Source organism: Varanus komodoensis, unplaced genomic scaffold (assembly GCF_004798865.1).
Source record: "Varanus komodoensis strain SLA01 unplaced genomic scaffold, ASM479886v1 scaffold10, whole genome shotgun sequence".
Classification (NCBI taxonomy): Eukaryota; Metazoa; Chordata; class Lepidosauria; order Squamata; family Varanidae; genus Varanus; species Varanus komodoensis.
This window is the reverse complement of record NW_025335269.1, coordinates 9,145,147-9,169,719: the sequence shown is the minus strand read 5'-3', so window position 1 is coordinate 9,169,719 and position 24,573 is coordinate 9,145,147. Positions and strand designations below refer to the sequence as shown.

The following is a 24,573-nucleotide window of genomic DNA, read 5'->3' as shown; positions in this document are numbered from 1 at the left end:
GGGTGAAAGAGGAGAGCACAAAAGTTGGCTTGAAACTCAACATTAAGAAAACTAAGATCATGGCATCCAGTCCTCTCACTTTCTGGCAAATAGATGGGGAAGAAATGGAGGTAGTGACAGATTTTATTTTCCTGGACTCCAAGATCACCACAGACAGGGACTGCAGCCAAGAAATTAAAAGACACCTGCTGCTTGGGAGGAAAGCTATGGCAAACCTAGACTGCTTTCTAAAAAAAACAGAGAGATCATGCTGTCAACAAAAGTGCGTATAGTCAAGACTATGGTTTTCCCAGTTGCAATCTGGCTGTGAAAACTGGACCATAAGGAAGACTGAGCGCCAAAGAATTGAGGCCTTTGAATTGTGGTGCTGGAGGAGACTCCTGCGAGTCCCTTGGAATGCAAGGGGATCAAACCACTCAATCTTAGAGGAGATCAACCCTGACTGTTCTTCAGAAGACCAGATATTGAAGATGGAACTCAAATACTTTGGCCACCTAGTGAGAAGGAAGGATTCACTGGAAATAGCCTTATGCTGGGAACAATTGATGGCAAAAGAAGAAGGAGATGGCAGAGAATGAGGTGGCTAGATGGAGTCACTGAAGCAGTCAGTGTGAGCTTAAGTGTATTCTGTGGGATGGCGGAGGACAGGAAAGCCTGGAGAAATGTCATCCATGGGGTCCCGATGGGTCAGGCATGACTTCACAACTAGCAACAACAACAATTATGCATTTCAACACTGGGAGAAAGAGTGCAATCAGGTGGCCTCTGTCTGCTCAGGTGATTTTTCAGGTGTTAATCAAGGATGGGCAACTTCAATATCTCTCCCTTTCTGTGGGCCATTGTTTTTAAACTGGACTTAAATTGGACTTGAACTGAACAGTTCTTGAAATAGCACTTGAAAATAGAATGCTACCTCTAAGAAACAAAGGACTGTCCTTTAGAGAGTATGCTACATGCCCTGGTCAAGATAAATTTCAAGGCTGGAGTGATGGCATGGGGAAACTTTCAATGCTGCCGCTCACTGTAAGTACCTATGACAGATCCTAGTTCATATAATTATTTGTAGTTTCAAGGACTGCAAACAGTGGTATGGATACATTTCTCACCTTCGACCATAACCTTCTTCTTATGCATAGCAGTTAACAGAGGCTTCAGAAAAAATACTGCAATGTCAAGTTCTTTCAATAAGGTAACATAAATCTTCAGCTCCATAGACAAGATATAGCTCTATGCTTCCCATTAATTGAGATGGGAAATTAGCAGAGAATAGGCCGAAGTGTATTTACATGAGCTCCTGTGTTTTTAATATCCTCAACTACTATATGGCACATCTGCTTGGCTAAGTGAATTTAGTGCTCATGCAAAATACCATATGGCCTCACTAGAGACTTGGTACAAGCACCGTGCAAGCACAGCACAGGTTTGCACAGTTCTTGCCTTTTGTCTGTCATTAACTGTTGGAAGGGAAGTCCATTAGGAAGGAACGCATTTCCAGAAGATGTTGCAGAACTGTGTCAGAGTCCCACTGCTAAAAGTGTCTGGCTCCTGTCTTCTCTTTCGGTATTTTAACATAGTGATGCAGGTTTACTGGACAGTCAGCTCTTTCTGAAAGGTGTTTGAAATGTTTTCCTTCTGGATTGTACAGTCCTTAGTTCATTCTAAGTGCACCAAACAACTTGGAATATAAAGAAATACCTGACCTGGGAGATCGTGGAGAACATACTGCTCTTTTTTTATTTCTTCTATTTTTTTAATGGAAAATATGGCAATTGACACCTCAGATCAAATCTAGCAAGATTTTGGGAAGTTGTCCCAACAGCAAAAGAGTTTTGTAGTTGCTTAGTTCATGCAGGCAAGCTATAGTGGATTTGTACATGTTCATTTCCCTGGGAATTTTATCCTCACACTGTGGACAAAATATCCTTGTGCCTGACAGAGAACCAGGCACGAAGCGGCCCTCCTCCTTCCACCTCTTCTCCCCTCCTTGCCCCCTCAGTTCCCCTTTAGTATCTCAGGGGACGTTATGGGAAAACCAAGCACAGAGAAGTGCAAGATGACCACAGCCAAAAGCCATTTCAGCCACTAGAGTGATCTGTTACCCCACCAGTGTTTCTGCCAATGCTGGCGCACTGGGCAGGCAACCTGAGGTGGGAGACAAGAAGGAAAAGCTGCCTTACACTGGGCTCATAAGTCCTTCACAAGGCGGGCAGGCCACCCAAGCCCCTTCCCAGCCAGTCATCTGCAGTACATCAACACTGACCAGCAGGGAAGGGGCATGGTTGGCTTCCCTCTTGCGCAGTTCTGGCATGGAGAAGGGGCACGGGTGGCCTATTCAGTGCAGTGAGGAAAGGGCAGGGGCGCGTTCAGCTGGGTCTCCTGGGAAGGCCACTCTGTCCTGCAGTCCTCTGCACCCCTGTCCTGAGATAGCATGAGACCTGTGGGCCCCTCACCATCCAGACTGGGTGGGTGGGCGAGCAGGTGAGCAAGTGCTAGCCGCATGCTCCTTCTCAAGCCTCCACTGGGGTATGGCAGAGTGGCCCAGGGGAGGCACCAGTGCTGGCTGTTTCCTGCCCCTCTTTCTTGGACAGGAGGTGGTGCGCAGGCAGGCAACAGGAAGGTACACATCCCACAATGCCCCTTTGGCAGGACCCCTCAGAGGAGGAGGAGTGGGGTTGTGGTGCAAAGATACCCTGCTTGCCTTCCTCAAGGAATGCAGGCAGGGAATGGGAAGTACAAAGCCAGTGCCAGAGAGTTCATGTCCCACACCTAACAGACCCAGTTCTCAGCAGAGTGCCAGCCCTACTGAGGAGCTGGAAGACAGGGGATGCCTCTTGCTTCATTCCCCCTGTCCTTGATGGGGAAGGGGAAAATGGGGCCAGACATGCCTCCACACAGTGCTTTTCCTTCTCTCAAGGAAGACAAGCACAAGGGCTATTCCTGCCTCCTGCTGCCAGTGGCAGGTGAGATCCACTCATGAAGAAGTAAGTCCAAGAGCTGGTTTTTCCACTCTGCATCGCCTCTCCGGGCCCCAAAGTATTTCTCAGTTTGCATATGTAAGCCCCATGCAGATTGTTGTCCTCCATACTGGGGATGCATCAATGATGAACAAGTACCCATCTCAGATAAGTGACCTGACAAAAGAAGTGTACACACTAGTGTACATGGGAACATCAGTATGTCCATGTTGCTGCACAACTACTGTACCACTACAAGTGTTGGCAGCTGCTTGGCTGAATGTCTCAGGGGTATCTAGTCCTTTTGCAAATCACCGAAGTAGCCGGACCAAGGCAGGAAGGCAAATCAAGGGAGGTAGCTTGGAGGACCTTGGATAGCTTGGACTTGAGGTCCTGCCAGCTGGAACTCTCTTCTTCTAGGATTTTAGGAGGATGTCATCTCACCATGTTGCTCAAACCAACTGGAGACTTACCTAGGCTGACAAGACATCAAGTGTGGTCAAATTTCCCCTCCTGGAGTTGCTGACAAAGAGTCCTTACCTGTTTTTGTAGACTGGGACTTCTGCAAGGCTGGGGCAATGGTAGTTCTGCTGGGGGCCCATTCCTCAGGCCAGAGGGGAAGGCAGAACTGTGACCTCTGGCTGGAAGAGCCCAGAATACGGCACTGACCGGCCTGCAAGGAAGCAGTCTTCATCTTCATCAGAATCCTCTTCTTCACACTGGAAAGGCTGAGGACCGGAGGCCATGAAGCTAGACGGTCACCCTGCCAAAGCTGGGATTTGCTCTTCTTCACTATCTCCTGGTCCACTCCCTCCTTCAGCCATGTGCTTCCATAATCAATTATTTCATTAGATCTTTGATTTTCAGTTTATTGCCTACTTTCCCTGCTTCCTTTATGCTCTTTGACCTCTCATTCGGCCTCCCATGAGAAGATAAGAGTACTGCTAGATCAGAGTAGCAGTCCATGTAGTCCAGCATTCTGTTACATACAATGGGAAAAAATGGACAACAGGCCTTCACCTTTCCCATCCCTCCTCCCTTTAAACAGTTTTAAAATCTCCAAGTTTGTCAGGAGACCTCCGTTGGCAGTACAGTAGCAGCAGTGGAGCCCTGGCTGTTGCCATCATCTTTTTCCTTCCCAGAGTATCTAGAAAGACACTGCTGCCTTTCCCAAAGTGATAGCCTGAGCTTTGTTGCTGCTGTTTTGCTTGCTAAAACCAATGACCTAAAAAATGGTTGAAAGGAAAGGAAAAAGGGGGGAGGGAAAAGGTCTATGTCTCCCTAGAAACATATAAACCCCACTCCCCTGCCTCCAAGATGATTTTCTCCTGATTTAGCTCATGCAGATCTAGACTTTTTTTCCAGCATTCCTACCACATTTTATATTTTCCTATCTATTGTGCTACCCTTAAGACTTATTTATTAACTGAGAACATTTTAGTAAAAGGCTCATCTTGTTGGTAAATATGAAGCATCACTCAGATCCATTGACAGGTTCACTTTTGGCTCATTTTGCCCATAGCCCATGGCTAATAAGCAAAAGGCCTTCATATTCCACAATGATCTAATAAGCAGCATTATTGCCAGATCAAAACCTGAACTTGGGTAAGTGCTTTATGATATAATAAATGTTGACAGCTCGGCAAAGCATTTTGCTGCATGCAGGCAGCAGAGCACAGAAGCAGGCTATATAAACTCTAGGCTGCGAGACCTTATATCAGTTTAATCAAGATTAATCCCACTTCATCACAGCATGCTTTATTAAAATATGTGTGGTGGTCTCATTCCAAAAAAGGAAAGGAAAGGAAACAAGAAGGAGAGGAGAGGAGAGGAGAGGAGAACATGTTGCACATAAATGAGCTCAGAGTATTAACTTACAAAGCAGGAAAAAGTCCAAGATATATCAGAAAAACAACATTTTCATTCTCTGAAGTATTCTAAGCATATTAGCAACAATATGTTACTATATGTTGTAAGTTGTATCATGGAAGTGAATGGGGTAGGACAATCTTGCTCCTGCACTATTGTTCATTTTCCTTTTTAGAAATAGAAGTTTGGCAATCAGTTTGTGGATATTCCATGTTGACTTTGCTTTATCCATGATGACAGAAGGTGACAGAAGTTCATCCAAAGTGCAATGTTTATCCTCCCATCCCAAAGAAAAAAAATTTACAATGCCCATCATTCCCTATTCAGCCTTCAACTAGTTGGGGAAACACTCAGCTTTTCTGTCTCTCGAAACATGCCAGGACTACATCACAAGTAACCTTAGTAAGGTAAACTTAGATATGTGACACTGTAGTGGATGAAGAAAATGCTTCAGCAAAGTCTGGCCCTAAAAGTGATAACCCAACTAGTTATTTTCCAAGTGTACCAACTAGCTGTTTCTACCAAACCTTCATAGAGAAAACTCCTTTAGCATGTACCCATTCAGACCACTCAATATCCCATGTATGACCCTTCAAAAGAAGACAGAATCAGTTGCAGGCAGAGTAGAGAACATATTCTTTCTTAATAAAGAAGCTCATATAAGTAGCCATCAAAAATCCATCTATCAACATTTTAAGACTGTTTTTAAAAGCAGGCATGTTCAAATTCACACAGCTGTTGAAGATGATTCCATAATGTTATTTGATCACTTTCTTTGATGAAGAATTTTTATTTTAAAAATAGCCACCTCTCTAGCACATACCCTCCATCCTATGCAAGTTCCCAGTCTCCCCCCAATTCCCCTTTGATGCTGTTCCTTGTTCAGCATCTCCCATTAGAGTCCCAGAATTGTTTGATGGGAGCTGTAAACATCCCTTCTCTTGATTTGCTCTTTATTTTTTCTTCCAGAGGACAAAGTATGGACTACTGTGCATCATGATTTGCAGGAACGATCTCCAGTGGTAAGCAACAGACCCGAGAAGCATGCTTGGCTCCAGCTCAATTACAGTGCCACCATGGATCAGATCTCAGCCATCACTAGCAGCGCTGAGTATTGTGAGCAGTTCATCTCCTACTTCTGTAAAATGTCAAGACTGCTGAACACACCAGGTAAGCTGAAAGTGTACTATCATCGCTGTACTTAGCAATGTTTCTGGCTTTGCAATGGGGGCCTGGTAGGCCAAAGGAAGAACGCATGTACTGTCTTTCTGAACAACTTTGCAGAAGGACTGAATCATACCCAAAAATACGTTGGGTTCAGGTTTACTTAGCTCTATGTACCACCCCACTCTGTATCCAAACACAACATATTTTAACTGCCCTTATCTTAGCTGGTTCATCCACGCTAACTTAATTTTTGTATCCTTCCATATTGCATTGTTGATGAGGGATTTATTTCATGTATCTTGCATCATGCTTTAATTTCTATAAGATCTTGCTTTTTAATGTAGTGGAAGGAAACAGAAGTCTTTTCCACACATGCCTTTTCCTCTCCAGATCTTCATACAGAATGTTCTAGTACGATTGCTACCGTGTGCATATGTGAGTATGTGCACTTTTCAACTAACAGATAAAGTTCACTGAAAAGTCTTAAAAACAGATGTTACCCTTGCCTTGCTAATCCTAAGGTGTTTTCAAAGACTTGTGATATTTACAAAATTAAAGCCATATTATACATAGGATGTTCTCATGGAATTAGATGTATTGCTGTTTTACTACTCTTTATTTTGCTTCCAAAAGAGGTAGAGGGTAGACATACCAAAGAAAATCATTTTAATACACACTGTGACAAAGGAACTGACTGTACTGTTTGCATAATACCAGTGGATAGTTTGCACACTTCTTATATCGGTGATTTATACAGAAGAAAAGCAGAAGATGATACCTTTTCTCCTTCTGTACACAATCTGTTCTCCAGCTCTGTTCAGTAAGTGCCCAGCCCTGATACTCATTTTGTTCCTTTCTTTCTGTTTGAGATTTTTGTCTTATAGCATATAATGATATTCTACTTATCTCAGAATACAATATTCTGTATGGTTTCTTCTCACTGGGGATTTTACAAATAAATCATAGTGGGCTTGCAGGAAAAAAGTGAGTAAAGAATACTACCGTATTTTGTTCATTTGTTTCGCTTTTTGTAGGGAGACATTATTTCTTATGCCAAAGCACAGTAAGAGCTCCTGCTCAAAAGCTAATATCAAACTAAGCCAAATCAACTGCTTGCCTCTTTTTAATGTACTTGGGCTTGTACATCCAAATGCTTAATAGTTATTATAGTTTTTCATGCATCAGTGTATGCAGGCACAGAACAGCTTTCAGAATTGCCAGTGTCAACCAGGTTGGCACCGAAAAATGTACCATTTCTGTAACCATTTCTGTGATTGCAGCAGCTTGAACTCCCAGGGCTGAATGGCCAAAAAGCTAGCAGACAGGAGGATTTTCTGCTGCCAGGAGGAGATCATTACTCCCCAGTGTCTCTAGAAGGGGTAAAAATGCCCATGGATGCAACAATAGAGATTGCTGGGTCCATCTGTGTGTCTGTTCCGCTGAGTTCAGTGGAGGTAGCTGGCAATATGGACCCACCAGAGGAGGCAAATTGGCAGGGTCAGGGAGGAGAAAGAGATAAAGGACAGTTCTGCTTGCTCAGTGTAAGGAAGATAATCTTCTGATTTTACAACTTAAAGTACTAAATGCCACATTCTTTATATACATTAATCAGTGAATATATTGCTTCTGTACCATGCAAAATAAATAGAGTGCTGGTTTGATCAGTGGGGGCAAGTGGCCTGAATCATGCCTCTACATCATTCCAGCTGATGGGGGAACAAGTGAGCAACAGAAGCAGGTGTTTGAGCAAGCGCACCACATGCGATTGCGAGATGTCCAGCAGGAACTGGGTTTGCGGGCTTTGCCAATGAGTTCTACCCATAGAGCCTGAGTGGGTTCCCACTGGGAAAGCATTGGATTCTTCAATATTGCAGCCTCTTTGGGTGGGGTATCATCTGTGGGTTTTGCCCTTCAGGGCTGTTGGTCCTGGTCTGTGTTGAGGATCAGGATCATTAACCTCCTGTTCCTCTCTTCTGAGAAGGTCTCATGGTTTGATCACAGATGTGACCTGATGCCCAGCTAGAGAATGTATACGATCCTTGTTCTGTGTGAGAGCTGTGCATGTGTGGTGGAGAGAGAGGAAGATGTGGGGTTTGAGTTCTGTGCCGTGCTGTCACTAAATTTCCTTCCTACTGCATGTTTCCTTTGTAAAATAGATTGCTTGGTGACAAGCTATATGCACCACTTTCTTTGACCTGTGCTAGATTCGCCCCCTGACTGCATTTTGACTGCCAGACTTTGCTAGATTTACCCCTCAGTATACAAGTGTCACAACTTTATTCAACCAAGCTCTACCTTTGGCCCTTCTGAGAATTGCTGCTTGACCCAATAGCTCTGCCTTGGAGTCCTAGCAAAGGACCAGAATTTGTCTTTTAGGCATTGTCAACCCTACTGACTATGAAGCAAAGGGGACCTAGTTTTGAAGCATGAATGAATAAGCAACATCATTCTCTATACCCTGGTACAGAAAGGAAGGTGTGGACTCATTAAAATGGGTGTTTTGGGATGGGCCAAGAAGACCTTACTCAGGTTTAGCAATACACAGTAATAGATCATGAGGAGAAGGAGGAACCACCAAGATTCCTGTGCAAGGTTCTGTCTAGGGTCAGATGAGAAATTAGTTATCTCCAATTTTTAATGTGACTACAGATTTGCAACTGCTGAGCCAATGAGCAAACCAGAACAGAATTGTGTGCCTAAATGCAAACTTTCCTGAAGTGAACACTATAGCACTTTATTTTTGGTTTTTTTAACAGAAATCCATATGCTATAGTAAAGTATGCACAAAATTATGCACAGTGCTGAAGAAAATGCACAGATAATGCCAAAATAGCTTGCAAGATGCATGCATTGGTAAAAAGTGTGTGCAGATATGCATACATTTGACAAAATGTGACCTTAAGAAAACATCAATAAGTGTAGATTCTGATTTAAATAATATAGTAAACAAAGCTGACTTAATTGATGTCTGGTGAGAGAAAAATTCTGATGACGTAGACTACACATTTTTCTCTCCCAGGCATAATACATATACCCAAACTGACTGCTTACTAAGCTAAAAGTCTAATAGGTTAAATTATCCCATCTCACATAAGTTCTCCAAGTCCTTCTGTCTGTGCTGCTGTCTTTGCTGCTATACATATTATATAGATATTTATAGTATCTGCAATATAGATCCTTCAAAATCTATATCATGGAAACTAACCCCAGATGTATTACTTAACACAAAAATGCATACAAATTTCCTTGCAGACTATTACCATTCATGGATAGATATAAAACTGAGCCAAACTGAACTAAGGTCAGAAAAATGAAAAACTGAGCAGCATTCAAATGTGAAGATGTAGTCATCTGTAATTCTGCCTTTCACACTGCAAGCCTATCCGTGTTTACCACTGAAATTAGTGCCATTGAATTTAATGAGAAATTCCCAGGTGAAAGAGTGAAGGCTTGCAGCCTAATAGTATTTAGTAGTAGGAGTCTCCTAATGAGACCAGCATTCGCCAGCCAGCATGGCTGGGAGTTGTACCACTTCCTTCTCCCCAGACATGCATAGGAATGTGCTCTAAGCTGCCTAAGCATTCTTTTCTTTGAATAAGTTGTTCCCCGTTTCATTTGTTTTTCACCTTCCTCCAATATTAGAAACAGAATGGCTTCTCCATGTATTATTTCGAGATAGCACCTGAGTATCATTTGCTGTATGCAGTGTGTTCAGACCATGAGGCTGGATGAGGTATGACCATTAGATCCGTTGAGAGACAGTCTGCCCCCACCTGCAGTCTCCAAAGTTCATCCTCCTTTGCTGAACTCTGTGGAAAGAATAAAAGAGGCCTTCAGGGGGCCTCTTGGAGAGATGGGTCCTGGGAAATCTTCCTGCCTTCTCAAGGACTCCAGCTCTGATGATCAAAGTATTTGATTAAGCTTGACCAAAATATTCATGTGTGCTCACATTTCTTTTATACACTTGGTAAATCATGTATAGGCAGTGTTATGATACCACCTACTGGAAGAAAAGAGACAAAAGAGTCTTAAATTGAGATGGACGGCTAAGCTGGATCTTTCTGCCAGTCTATTCTACATCTGTCTATTTCCAGCCATGTCAGTGTTGCTTATCTCTGTTCCATCCAATTTCCACATTAATCTGAAAGGGGGAATATTATATTTTCACAGAGAAATTGGTATTTCAATATGCATATAAATATATAGATTAAATGTATTTTCCCACAGATTTTGTAATTCTAAACATAGTTTTTCTCATAACTGTGGTCAGATGCAGAGTTCTGGACATATTTTGTTACTTTTCTTGGTGGAGGCGGGGGATTGAGTCAAGAACTGCATTGCATAATTTGAAGAGGTGCATTATCTGAAAGATAACTATGTCCTAACCTGCATGTGAGTTCTGGAAACGATGAAGATCATGTTGGTTCCCTTCAAACTGCAGACAGCATCCTTATTTGTGAGCCCTGCATCCCATTCAGTGGCACAGGGATGGTTGGACCATGAGGTCAAAGTTCAAGGCCCTACAGCCCAGGGGGCAGGGTGCAAATAAATAGCAGCTACAGAAGCAAATGCTACTTAATTCCTGTAGCCATGATGGTCCTATGATTTAAGTTAGCTTAAAATGCAAAACTGTGTGCTCAGAAGGGTTCTTCTGAGGTTTGGAAAAATATTCCTGTTACTTCTAACTTAATCAGGAACATAGAACTTTTATAGTATAGAATGGAAGATGGAGGATATGGGGAGCAATACTTCACAACTAAGTAATTCAGATAGCCACCTAAGGGACCCCTCCATAAGACCGTTAAGTCCAGGGACTTCAATAACCTAGCCACACCACTGGCCCTAGTTGCTTAAGATTGGGATTTGCTACCCTGTGAATTATAATTTAAGAAGTAATGTTTTATATTTCACAGAAGAAGCAATGAAACAATGAGAAGAATTTTTGGGTTCCAGCATGGGAACTATAGGATGTAAAGAGAGAGGCAGCGTTCTGCATTTTTTGAAAAAGAGGAAAAAATATTGCCACTTTTGAGGAATTCATTTAAGCCTGTCTTTGGGTTTGTTGATAGTTTTCTATCTGCACCTTGTGTTTAGCCTAGCCTCAGCCTTACTCAATGGGATGCCACCTATATGTGAAATATTCAAATAACAATGGGGCAGAGGTGCATAAGAATTGTACTGGTGGGTCAAACCAGCACCCTCGCTGATTCCAACACTGTCTAACTTGAGGTCTTTGGAAGCTCAGGAACAGGGCCTGAGAGTGCAAGCCAAAACAGGTTATTTGTTCCAGTATCATTCCAATATTCCATTACAATGTCTGGCAATGGTGTCAGTTTATCAACAGTTGTTCATCAACAGAGTTATATTTATATATTATATTTGTAAAGATGGTTACTAAGGATATCCAGGAAATTCTGAAATAATTTTTATCCTTTGGCTAGTATACTTCTTATATACTTCTGAGTGGTGGTTTTTCTTTTCTTTTCTATACAAAGAACTGTAGAGTGGGATCTTTACTCTTGCTTGTCTCAGGTCACTTCTGTAAGGAGTTTACAGTCTAAGTTTAGTCTGGGTGTCAGAAGGAGAGGAGAGAAGATGAGACAGCCTTAAGAGATTAAGCCAGCATTCTAAAGGAATAGAATAGCCTTCTCCAGCCTCGTACACACCAGATACTTTAGACTGCAGCTCAAGTCAGTCCCATTCAGCATAATCAAGGATTGTGAAGTGGTAGTCCAAAAAATCTGGAAGGCATCAGGTTGGGGAAGATTGAGGTATGTGTTTGAAAAGGGACTCCAAGGCAGGCAGGACATATATGAGGATGCACACAAAGAAGGTGTCACTTCATAGAATCATTAATAGAACTGAGAATACCAATAAAACTATCCCTGTGTATTGTTTTCCAACTATACTGAACGTTTTAGTTATATGCTACTTATATATAGTCATACCACACTTGCTTTCTTAACCCAGAACTAGCTTGATCTAAAAAGCATAAATAAAAGCCAGCAAGTGCTCTTTTCAAGGAATCTTTCTAGCAGAGCAAAAGATAAAGATTGCAACATACTGTTCATGTGTTGGCGCTCTCTCTCTCCCTCTCCCTCTCCCTCTCCCTCTCCCTCTCCCTCTATATATATATATATGAAGGAACTGTATTGATTAGGCCAGGGGAACAAAAAATCAATAAACTTGCTTGCTGCAAAATTGATCTGCACATGAACAAACATGTTTTAACTGCACCCACTGCTTAGAGATCCCCTGCCCTTTGATGAGCAGTCTCAAAGTAGAGCTGCTGAAGACAAAAAACCACTACAAGCATCAGAAAAGCAGAACTTCAGCCAGGTGTTTTCAGAAGTTCTACCAGTGAACCAGAGAGGCACCTGCTTCAAGAAAAAGGAGGAAGCCCCAATGAATGCTTAAGGCACTACATGAACTGGGTTTGCTGTCTCCCTTTCTCAAGTCATCAGATGCAAAGCATAAGTTGGAGAAATCATTACTCCAAAAGGGGCAGCTCAGGAGAACCCCTGCAGCACTGTTCTGCAACACTTCATGAGCTAGTGGGCAATTGCTAGATCTGAACAGAATCCTATTGTATTCTGTTTGGAAATGAATTCTGTATTCTGAATTTGCATGTTATACCCCTGAAGGGAAAAACATTTGGAGGGAGGGAGCGAGGGATTTTAAAGATGCCCAATAACCAAAATGATCTGAACAGTGAATCAGTTACACAGGACAAGTACAAGATAAGGTGGCTAAAACAAGCCAGCAAAATAGGATAAAAATGTTCACAAAAAATAGACACAGAAAGCAAAATAAAGCCAGCAACAGGGGGGAAATATTATAAGGTCGCATACCACTAGAAACAGTTCTTAAAATGGTCGGGCATATAAGAAGTTCTTCCTCTAATGCTGAAGAAGACACAATGAAGGTGCCAGACAAGCCTGTCTGGGGAAGGACCTTCCGCAGACTGACCTACATATACCACTGAGAAGACCATCACCTTGTCTGGAAGACAACTGAAGAAAGTCCTCAGACTTTGACCATAGGTTCAGATAGGAAAATATGTGGTAGAACAACATAAGGGTTCCATGCACTTTATTAGATCTCTGTTGTAACCATTTTCCTCTATACTTATGAGAAATATTGGAGCATCTTATATTTTTTCAAGGATGGTGGTCTCATCGAAACTAACATTTATCTCAGGATACTTAGTGAACTTGAGTTTTTGCTAATATAGGATGTTCTGAAAAAAGATCACCTTTACTTTCCAGCTTGCCTGCCAGTTCTCATTGCATCTTTTTTTCTCTCTCTCATTCTGGTATCTTCTGTCCCAAAATTAGGATTTTGACTGTAAATTCAGGCACACAATAACTATAATCACATTGCTATTGACTAATGCAGAAGTAGACTGGACATCGACATCTTAGGAATCAGTGAATTAAAATGGACAGGAATGGGTGAATTTAATTCAGATGACCATCAGGTATACTACTGCAGGCAATAATCCCTCAGAAGAAATGGAGTAACCTTCATAGTCAATAAAAGGGAAGGAAAAGCAGTACTGGGATACATTCTTCAAAATGACAGAATGATCTCAGTTTGAATCCAAGGCAAACCATTCAACATCACAATAGTCCAAGTCTATGCCCCAACCACTGGTGCTGAAGAGGCTGAAGTTGAACGGTTCTGTGAAGGCCTACAACACCTTCTAGAATTAACACCAAAAAAAAGATTTCCTTATCATCATTGGAATGCTAAAGTAGGAAGCCAAAAGATAACCAGAATAACAGGCAAGTTTGGCCTTGGAGTACAAAATGAAGCAGGGAAAAGGCTGGCAGAATTTTGTCAAGAGAACACGCTCGTCATAGCAAACACTCTTCTCCAACAACCCAAGAGATGACTCTACACATGGACATCACCAGACGGTCAACACAGAAATCATATTGACTATGTGCTCTGCAGCCAAAAATGGAGAAGCTCTATACAGTCAGTAAAAACTAGACCAGGAGCTGACTGTGGCTCAGATCATGAGCTTCTTGTGCACACTTTAGGCTTAAATTGAAGAAAGTAGGGAAAAGCACTAGGCCACACAGGTATGACCTAAATCATATTCCTGATGAGTAGACAGTAGAGGTGACAAATAGATTTAAGGAATTAGATCTGATAGACAGAGTGCCTGAAGAACTATGGGCGGAGGTTCACAATATTGTACAAGAGGCAGCAACTAAAACCATCCCAAAGAAAAAGAAATGCAAGAAAGCAAAATGGCTGTCTGCGGAAGCTTTACAAATAGCTGAGAAAAGAAGGGAAGCAAAAGGCAAGGCAAGGGAGAAAGGGAAAGATACACGCAATTGAATGCAGAATTCCAGAGAATAGCTAGAAGAGATAGGAATGCCTTCTTAAATGAACGGTGCAAAGAAATGGAAGAAAATAATAGAATATGGAGGACCAGAGGTCTCTTCAAGAAAATTGGAGATATGAAGGAAACGTTTCATGCGATGATGGGCATGATAAAGGACAAAAATGGCAGGGACCTAACAGAGGCAGAAGAGAGTAAGAAGAGGTGGCAAGATTACACAGAAGAACTATACAAGAAAGAGCTTAACATCCCTGATAACCACGATGGGGTGGTCACTGACCTCGAGCCAGACATCCTGGAATGTGAAGTCAAATGGGCCTTAGGAAGTCTGAGCAACAACAAAGCTAGTGGAGGTGACAGTATGCCAGCTGAGCTATTCCAAATCCAAAAGGATGATGCAGTTAAAGTGCTACACTCAATATGCCAGCAAATCTGGAAAACTCAACAGTGGTCAAAGGATTGGAAAAGGTCAATTTACATTCCAGTTCCAAAGAAGGGCAATGCCAAAGAATGTTCAAACTGCCACACCATTGCACTCATTTCACATGCTAGCAAAGTTATGCTCAAACTCCTACAAGCTAGGCTCCAGCAGTATGTGAACTGAGACTTACCAGAAGTACAGGCAGGGTTTCGAAGAGGCAGAGGAACTAGAGATCAAATTGCCAACATACGCTGGATCATGGGGAAAGCTAGGGAGTTCCAGAAAAACATCTACTTCTGCTTCATTGACTATGATAAAGCCTTTGATTGTGTGGAACACAGCAAGTTGTGGCAAGTTCTTAAAGAGATGGGTGTACCAGACCATCTTATTTGTCTCTTGAGAAACCTATGTGTGGGTCAAGAAGCAACAGTGAGAACTGGATATGGAACCACTGGTTGGTTCAAAATTGAGAAAGGAGTTCAGCAAGGCTGTATACTGTCGCCCTGCCTATCTAACTTATATGCAGAGCACATCATGAGAAAGGCGAGCTAGATGAATCACCAGTTGCAATTAAGTTTGCTGGGATAAATATCAACAACCTCAGATATGCAGATGATACCACTCTAATGGCAGAAAGTGAAGAGGAACTGAAGAGCCTCTTGAAGTGGGTGAAGGAGGAGAGCGCAAAAGTTGGCTTGAAACTCAGCATTAAGAAAACTAAGATCATGGCATCCGGTCCTCTCACTTCCTGGCAAATAGATGGGGAAGAAATGGAGGTAGTGACAGATTTTATTTTCCTGGGCTCCAAGATCACCGCAGACGGGTACTGCAGCCAAGAAATTATTAGACGCTTGCTCCTAGGAAGGAAAGCTATGTCATGAGAAGGAAGGACTCCCTGGAGAAGAGCCTAATGCTGGGAACAATAGATGACAAAAGAAGAAGGGGACAGGAGAGGATGAGGTGGCTAGATGGAGTCACTGAAGCAGTTAGTCTGAGCTTAAGTGGACTCAGGGGGATGGTGGAGGACAGGAAGGGCTGGAGGAATGTTGTCCATGGGGTCGCGATTGGTCAGACACGAGTTTGTGACTAACAACAACAATGCAGAAGTTGTAAAATTAACTCTTTGAGGAACTGTAACCAAATTAATAAATATGGAACTGGCACATAGAAAACTATGGGAAAGCTTTCTAACTGCTATTGGCAATAACAATATATCTATTTATAGTAAAAATATAAATGTTAATATAATAAAACATTTATTATATTAAATGTTCTCTTCCATAGTCTGAGGATCTATAGGGGGTTGCTTCATATTTAAGATCAAATACCAAAAAAGGCAAAATTTGAATATCACCAAGATTAAAGTATCCTAAACAGAACCCTTCTGCTGTCTGCAAAGTTTCTCACACCGCAAAACTAAGATTTCATTTAAGACTTCTGTATGATGTGATAGTGGACATATCATCTCATTAAAGTAGCTAATATTAATTGCGTCTTAATTGATATATAAATATATAGTTTCAAAAGCTTGTCAGCAGTGTTTTTCTATTTCTGGGCTTTTTCTACATTACTTACCTGCTTTGTAGCATGATGCCAAGTAACAACCTGACTAACAGATTGCCTTCCATGCTCAGCACACTTACCTAGAAATTAGTCCCACTGAACTCTGTGGACAAACTTTCAATCAGACAGAAAAAGGATTGTGCAGTATATCTATATGTGTGAGGACAACTACATCTCTTTCTTTCTGTCCAGAAAGAATCTTACAGCTTCTTAAAGGCCAATAATGTTATCATGGCACAGACTTGGAGGCAGGTGGACTCAGAGCTCATTCGGTTAGTTGCTTCTGATGAAATCCTTAGGAAATCCTTATTTTTAATAAGTGGTACATCTAGGGGTTCCATATGTTATGAATCAGGGTCCAGTTCATTAAATGAGTATTTCTAGTTTCACATTCAATGTAACACTGAAGAGAGCCCATCCAAGCTGCTAGGGTACTGAGACTCAGCAAAAGTGACTTTCTTAGATATAAATCACATCACTCCTCATTTCATTCTGATATATAAGCACCACTGTCTAACTTCCATAATGAACTTGGGTCATGCAAAGCCCTCCCCACTTTATCTTATATGTATGTGGGCTGGGTTTAAGTGCTCACTGATGATAGAGTTTGCTTCAAGCATAGTCATTAGAAGTGTAACAGCCACATGCAAGCAGGGTCTACTGCAACTGCTTCTGGCGTTAATTCTTAGCAAGCCTTTGTTCCATTTAATCTCTGAAACACACACACACAAACATTTTTAATGGAACTTCTGTTAGACTCCAAATAACCTAATTGGCATGTCTAGTCCTCTTCAGTTACCTGTGGGAACATGATGAAGGGCAGAAGGCCAAGTGCCAGATGAAAGAAGTAAGAGCTTTCCATGATTTTTAATAGGCAAACGCAATGTTGTTCATGAGAATGTAAAGATATGTTTGGGGATCACCCCTCGTTGTCATGATGAGGTATCACTTTTGTCTCATACAAAACTTACATGCAGGGCTCAGATACTTGCACAGGATCCATCTGATTGTGTGGAATATAATCAGGCAAAAACAGAGCTAAAAATAACTTCGCTGCTCTGTTGAAGGAACTGCTCTTTCACTTAGATTGCTGTCAGCTCAACACAGGTGGTAGTAACCTGGGGCTTGCTGAGGGCATTGTGAGCTAAGGCTTCCATCTAATGTAATCAGTCTGATTGTCAATGGCACTTCACTGGTGTACAATGTAGGGTTTTGTTATTGTTCTTTAACACCTTCTCTCTTAGAGAAGAAAGTAATGGCAAATTAAAGTTGGCATTTTCTAGCTCTGTATAGATTTTATGTCTCCCACCCCCAGATCCAAATCTCTCCATCATTTCAAAGTGCATTCTTTCTCATAAAATAAAATACCATATTCCTATACCGATATGGAGATTTTTGTTCAATCTATCTATTCCAATCACACATAGCTAATATTGTAAAATCAGATTAGACATCATACAATGGGGTGGGAACAATTGCATGAGTATGCTAGGGTGATTTTCACATTATAGTCCTATGTGGGAGGCTGCCAAAATTGCAGCTCCTTAGAGGCCATAACTAGAGAAGATCTCAAAATCAATCTCAGAGAAACCAGGATGAAAGCCTGAGCAACGAATAATTCTGGAATTAGACCCAGGACTTACTTCAAGACTACAAAGCATGATCCATCCCTGGAATGCAATTCTTGATCTGTTTTCTGGACAGGATTACAGAATCAGTGTCATACTCCCTGATATTTATCACCTGGCACCCCCTGGCCGGCAAGCGCTCAGCACGCCCTGCTCTGCCCCACCTCCGGCACAAGTGAGAGCTGCACCGCTCTGGGGGTGGGGTGTGGAGGAGGAGGAGCCACGGGCTTTAACTCGCTGGCTGCGGCTGAGCCGGCCCCATGAAGGGACGGACTGGGATGGACTGCCCACCCTCATCGCCCGGGAAGACCTGCTGCCGCCACCGCCGCCCGGAAGACCACCATCGAGATGCTGCTGGCCCGCCTGCACCACCTGGCACCACCTGGCTGGCAAGCGCTCAGCGCACCCTGCTCCGCCCCCCCCCCGGCGCAGGTGAGAGCTGCGCCACACAGGGGGAGGGGTGCGGAGGAGGAGGAGCCGCGGGCTTCAACCTGCCGGCCAGGGCCGGTGGCCTGGGGCTGGCGGCCAAAAGGCAGTGATGCTGTTTGGCGCCGTGAGGGGCCGTGAGGGGGCTGGGCTGGGCTGGGACTTTGGGGGTGGGCTTCCTTAAACTGTAAGTCAGGTGACTGCGGGTTTTTAGTGTTTTTTATTGTTTTAAGTGATTTTATTTTGCGGATTTTATGGATTCAGACCTGGTTGCACCTGGGGAGCGTATGGGCGCTGCCATTGGGGTGGTCTTGAGCAATGGACATTATGGCGTTTTGGGTCTAACGGGTCTGCATAGAAGAAGGCAGTCCAGATGACTGACACCTGTCTCCCCTTCTGGTTACTCCCCCAGCTGGAGGGTTCCGGGTAGGCTTGTCAGCTGCCCCTCAGGCCTGACGGTGCTGTTGCTCAATGCCAGGTCAGTTCATAATAAGTCATCCCTCATCCACAACTTGATCGTGGATGAGGGGGCCTACCTGGCCTGCATAACTGAGACCTGGGTGGGTGAGGAGGGGGATGTGTCCCTCTCTCAACTGTGCCCGCCCGGGTATCTGGTCCGGCACCAACCACACCTTGAGGGGAGGGGAGGGGGGTCGCTTTGGTTTACCGAGCTTCCATCTCCCTCACGGGGCTTCCTGTTCTTTCGAGACCGGGTCTAGAGTGCCTCTACTTGGTGTTGGGCGATCAAGACAGACTGGGGATTCTGTTGGTGTACCGTGCACCCTTCTGCCCAACAGACTCTCTGCCTGAGCTGATGGACATCATCTCAAACCTGGTGTTGAAGACCCCCCAGGATGTTGGTCCTGGGGAACTTCAATCTACATGTCAAGACGGATCTGACCAGGGCAGCTCAGGACTTCATGGCCTCCATGATGGCCATGGGGCTGCCTCAACATGTCACTGGCCCAACCCATGAACGTGGACATAACTGGACCTGGTTTTCTTGACGGGGCAGGAAGAGGGTGATCTGAGGGTGAGGAATTTATATCTGACTCCCCTGTCATGGTCAGACCACTTCCTCGTGAGGTTTGAGCTCAAGAGCGACCTTTCCCTCTGTAAGGGTGTGGATCCAATTCTGCTGGTCCACCCCCGGAGCCAGATGGATCCGGATGGTTTCCTGAAGGCCCTGGGGGAATTTCCAGTTGAGAAGGCTGGTGCTCCTGTCGAAGCTCTGGTCGAACTGTGGAATGGGGAAATGACCACGGCTATTGACACGATCACTCCTAAGCGTCCTCTCCCACCAGGCAGAGCCTGTTCATCCCCTTGGTACACACCTGAATTACAGGCGATGAAGCGGGTTGGGAGATGGCCAGAGCATAGGTGGAGGACATCACAGGATGAATCTGACCAAACACACTTAAGAGCCCATTATCGGGCCTATGCTGTGTCGGTGAGGGCAGCGAAAAAGAAATTTTTCTCCACGTCCATTGCCTCCTCACAATGCCATCCAGCAGAGCTTTTTCGGGTGGTACAAGGCCTGGTTCACCCAGGCCCTAAGAAAGGCCGGGTACTGCCCTCGATGGCCCGCTGTGATGACTTTGCCAAGCATTTTAGGGAGAAAATCGCTCAGATTCGTCACAAGCTGGACTCCACTAGTGACTCAGAGCCTTCAGGGGAGGAGCCAATGTTGCCGTCTGGTCCACAATTGATGGATGAATTTCAGTTATTGTGGCCTGATGATGTGGACAAGGTGCTTGGACAAGTACATTCCACCACCTGCTTATTGGACCCTTGCCCATCTTGGCTACTCAAGACAGCCAAGGATGGGATAGGGACCTGGATCCTGGAGATTGTCAATGCCTCTCTAAGGAATGGCCAGGTACCTGCCCCTTTAAAGGAGACAGTAGTCTGTTCTATCCTAAAGAAGGCTTCCCTGGTTCCAGAGATGGCCACCAATTATAGACCAGTGGCCAATATCCCGTTTCTGGGCAAGGTGTTAGAGCGGGTGGTGGCGGGACAACTCCAAGCACTCTTGGAGGAAGCTGATTATCTTGACCCATTTCAGTCCAGCTTCAGACCCGGGTATGGTACTGAATCTGCCTTGGTCGCCCTGTATGATGACCTGTGCAGGGAGAAAGACGGAGGAGTGCATCCCTGTTGGTTCTCCTGGACCTCTCAGCAGCTTTCGATACCATCAACCATGGTATCCTTCTGGATAGGCTAGCGGGATTGGGAATTGGGGGCACTGCTTTGCAGTGGTTCTGCTCCTATCTCAATGGCCGATTCCAGAAGGTGGTGCTGGGGGACTATGGCTCTGCGCCACGGCAGCTATGCCATGGAGTTCCGCAGGGTTCCATCTTGTTCCCCATGCTATTTAACATCTACATGAAACCTCTGGGAGAGGTCATCAGGAGGTGTGGCCTGCGGAATAATCAGTACCCTGATGATACCCAGCTCTACCTCTCGTTCTCTACCAATCCAGGTGAGGCAGTGGCTGTACTGAACCGGTGTCTGGCTGAGGTAATGGGCTGGATGAGGGCCAATAAACTGAAGCTCAGTCCAGACAAGATGGAGGTCCTGTTGGTAGGTGGATCGGGCTTTGGGATGGGGGACTTTGACCTTGTCCTGAATGGGATTGCACTCCCTCTTAAGGACAGGGTCTGCAGCTTGGGAGTGTTCCTCGACCCAGAGCTATCGTTGGAAGCTCAAGTGACAGCGGTGGTGAGGAGCGCTTTCCTTCAGCTTCCGCTGATCCATCAGCTGCGTCCCTACCTGGAGAACGACTGCCTGGCAACAGTGACACATGCATTGGTCACTTCCCAATTAGACTTCTGTAACATGCTGTATGTGGGGCTGCCCTTTAAGATGGTCCGGATATTTCAATTGGTGCAAAATAGAGCTGCCAGGCTGCTGACGGGGACTGGGCATTGTTCTCATATAACCCCAGTCCTCCGTCAGCTCCACTTGCTCCCCATTGAAGTCCTGGCCCAATTCAAGGTGCTGGTTATCACCTACAAAGCCCTGAATGGCTTAGGCCCTGGTTACCTAAAGAAGCGCCTGCGTCCATATATGCCCTCCCGCCCCCTGAGATCGGCAGCAGAGGCCCTTCTCCGGGAGCCCTCCATGAAGGATATTAGGAGGGTGAGTACTCGGAGGAGGGCTTTCTCTGCAGTGGCGCCCCGCCTATGGAATGCGCTCCCCAGAGAGGTCCGCCTGGTGCCGTTGTTATTTGTTTTTTGGCACCAGGCCAAGACCTTTTCATTTAAATGCTATTTTAACTGTTAATGGTTTACTTGTTGATTTTAATATGTCCCGGCTGTTTCCATTTTATTTTATGTATTTTATTTATTTGATGAATTTTTTTGCATTTTACCCGGGATTTTAATGATTGTAAGCCACCCCGAGGCTCATGCGATGGGGTGGCATATAAGTTGTCTAAATAAATAATAAATAAATAAATATTCAGCAGTTCATTCTGGATTTGTGACTGACTGTAATGGTGAGATTCCCAGAGACTTTCTGTTTCGGAACTGAAAAATTCCAGCTAGCCCTACTTGTAATATGCTGGATCCTCTCTTCATGTGAAGAGTTTCCAGTCCACAAACATGTGTTGTTAGCGCTGGTGTGCACAATTCATACAATAAGAAGCTCTCGAACTTGATGGCTTCCAAAATGGAGTTGTAATCATGTGAAAACCATCCTGAAGGGGCGAGGGGGGGTCATGAGAGCCAAGGGTCCATCCAGTCCTGCATTCTGTTCACATAGTGACCAATCAGCTGCCCATGAAAAACCCCAAAGTAGGAGGCATGTGCAACAGTACCCTCCCACCCATATTCCTCAGCTTATGATACTAGTGGTGGCATATGGTCATCAAGACTAGTAGCCATTCATAACTCTGTCCTCCATGAAATCATCCATTCCCTTTTCAAAGTTTTCTGAATTGGTGGACATCATTAAGTCTTGCAGAAATAAATTCCATAGTTTAACTGTTTATTGTGCCAAGAACTACTTCCTTTCAGCTGTCCTGAATCTCCCGTAAATCAGATGTTCCTGGCTTCTAGTTTGAGGAGGAGGAGGATCTCCCTATTCAAAGGATGTGCCACTTGTGCCAGTGGCATGTCCAATAGCTACATCTGGACATATGATGCATTAAGCATCTGAGGCAGCTTTCAGTGGATATGCTTATACATTCACAGAAACCCATCTTTTCTGTATCCTACAACTAATTCAGGTGTAAGAAGCAACTTTGCAGTAGAAGCTGACAATTTTAAGAAGAAAATAATTCACAATGCCAAAAAATTAACATCCCTTGACCAATATGATTGATGACTGTGGGAAGAACTGTTGCTTTCAAGTGTGTATCAAAGGAGATGCTTTCAGGATTCTCTATTTTATTGTTGCTACTGCCTGTGCACTTCTTATTCAGGGCTGCACCATTGATAAGTCAGAGTGACTAAGCAGCTTCTTCCAACATCTGAATCCTCTGGATGAAATGTAACATACAGTATATGGACAATGCCAGAATGGGATTCCCTTGCTTTGCAAAGCTGTTGGACAGTGCCTAGAAAGCAACGAAGGGACACACTCTGCCTTCCAAAGGTGAGGGCTTGTGACATCAAGGAGAAATGTCTACAAATCTCTGAAGGCAGGCATTTTAAAGTGAGGACATGCGATAATGGATCTATGGAACAAGGTTGCCAAGTCAAGCATTACTTGTGCAGTGGCAGTTTCAGTTGCCAGCATATTTCTGCTTGTTCATGTAACTCGTACCTGAGAGATTCAGCACTAATAGCCAGATCTTTTCTGCTGTATACACAGAAATGCATTAGTCCTGTATAGCAGATCAAACATGCTGCATATAATATTTATTATTGCCCTTGCCTGAGTGAGCCCCACACCATCCAATATTTATGCTAATCCCCCCGATCTGCACTTGGCAGGGAACATGAAGTGTCCCAATCTACAGTAGGAGGGATGTAAGATACCTATCAATGAAACACTGGATAATGGTCTATTATTAATTTATGTAATAGATTATATATAATAGATTATAGAATTTATATATATACTCTTTAATCCATCTCACAACCTGCCCTGTGAAATTCATGGAAAGTGAAACAGTGTGACTGAAGGTGTTTACACAACCCTGATGAGAAATACAGTAGCAAGGAAATGGGAACTTGACAGAAAGTAATAGTTTCTATGATACTTTCCATTTTCTCGCTTTTGGTGGCGCATTGTCAAAGAGATACTTCATATTGTGAGGATTTAGATCTGCTATTATTCTTGTAGGACAGTAGTCACCTGTAATGATCCTCTTTGTGGGATATCAAAAAGAAATGAGTTTACCTTCCCTCCAAATGTGATTTGCAGATGATTTCCCCCTCTGCTTAGAGCACTGACCACCCTCAAATGCATTTGTGTGAAAGCAACTCATTCAGGGCCACCCAGTGCTTGGGTTGGGATTTACAGAATAATTCCCAGTTGCATCATGCTTCACAGGGATCCCTTTGCATCTATGGATGTGGCGGCACACAGGGAAGCTGGTTTCCATACATGGGTTCCTGGCTAGATGGGGAGCTGGGTCCATAAAGTTCCCCTTGTGAGCAGCAGCCAGCATTGCATATATGTAGCCTTTATCTCACTGATGAACTCATCCTGTACTTCCTCCCAGTCCTGGTGCAAGCTATCTCACTGCCTCAAGTGGGAAATGACATACACTGCTGCATGATTCTCCTACTCCCACATCATACCTCTCATCCCTTTTCCCTGCCTCATGCACACCCCTTTACCTCAGCCACATCTGTGCCAGCTCCATAGAGAGCTGCCCAGTCAGAAGGAACAGCCGCCTGCCTTTGTTGCTGCAGAGAGTGGCATGGGGGAGAGCATTTGGTGAAGCTCTCCAGCACCTCCAGTGGCATAGGTGGGGCCACAGCAGTGGTGAAGCCTCCCTACAGGGGTCTCCCCAATTCACTTTTCCTCCTGCCATCTGATGTGGACACATCACCTTGCTTATAGGGTGGGTCAGTCCTACTTCATTCTCTGCCAAGAAGCTTCCATGCCAAGGGGTTTTAGCTCACTCGCTTGCTTTCTAATGAGGTTGTAACATGTGACACAGTTCCAGTTGCTCTGCGCCTCTCAGAAATCAGAACTCTAATGCATAATTCTACATACTGTCTTTGCCAAATA

The 24,573-nt window shown here is 44.0% G+C and overlaps 1 protein-coding gene across 1 annotated transcript in view; it reads left to right on the top strand.

Annotated features, from left to right (window-relative positions):
* The window catches only part of CNTNAP2 (contactin associated protein 2), an 870,382-nt gene that overhangs the window by 483,421 nt on the left and 362,388 nt on the right, over positions 1-24,573 (top strand). The window contains exon 15 of the mRNA XM_044419123.1: positions 5,793-5,993. Coding sequence (XP_044275058.1) covers positions 5,793-5,993 — 201 coding nt within the window. The remainder of the gene's footprint in view (positions 1-5,792; positions 5,994-24,573) is intronic.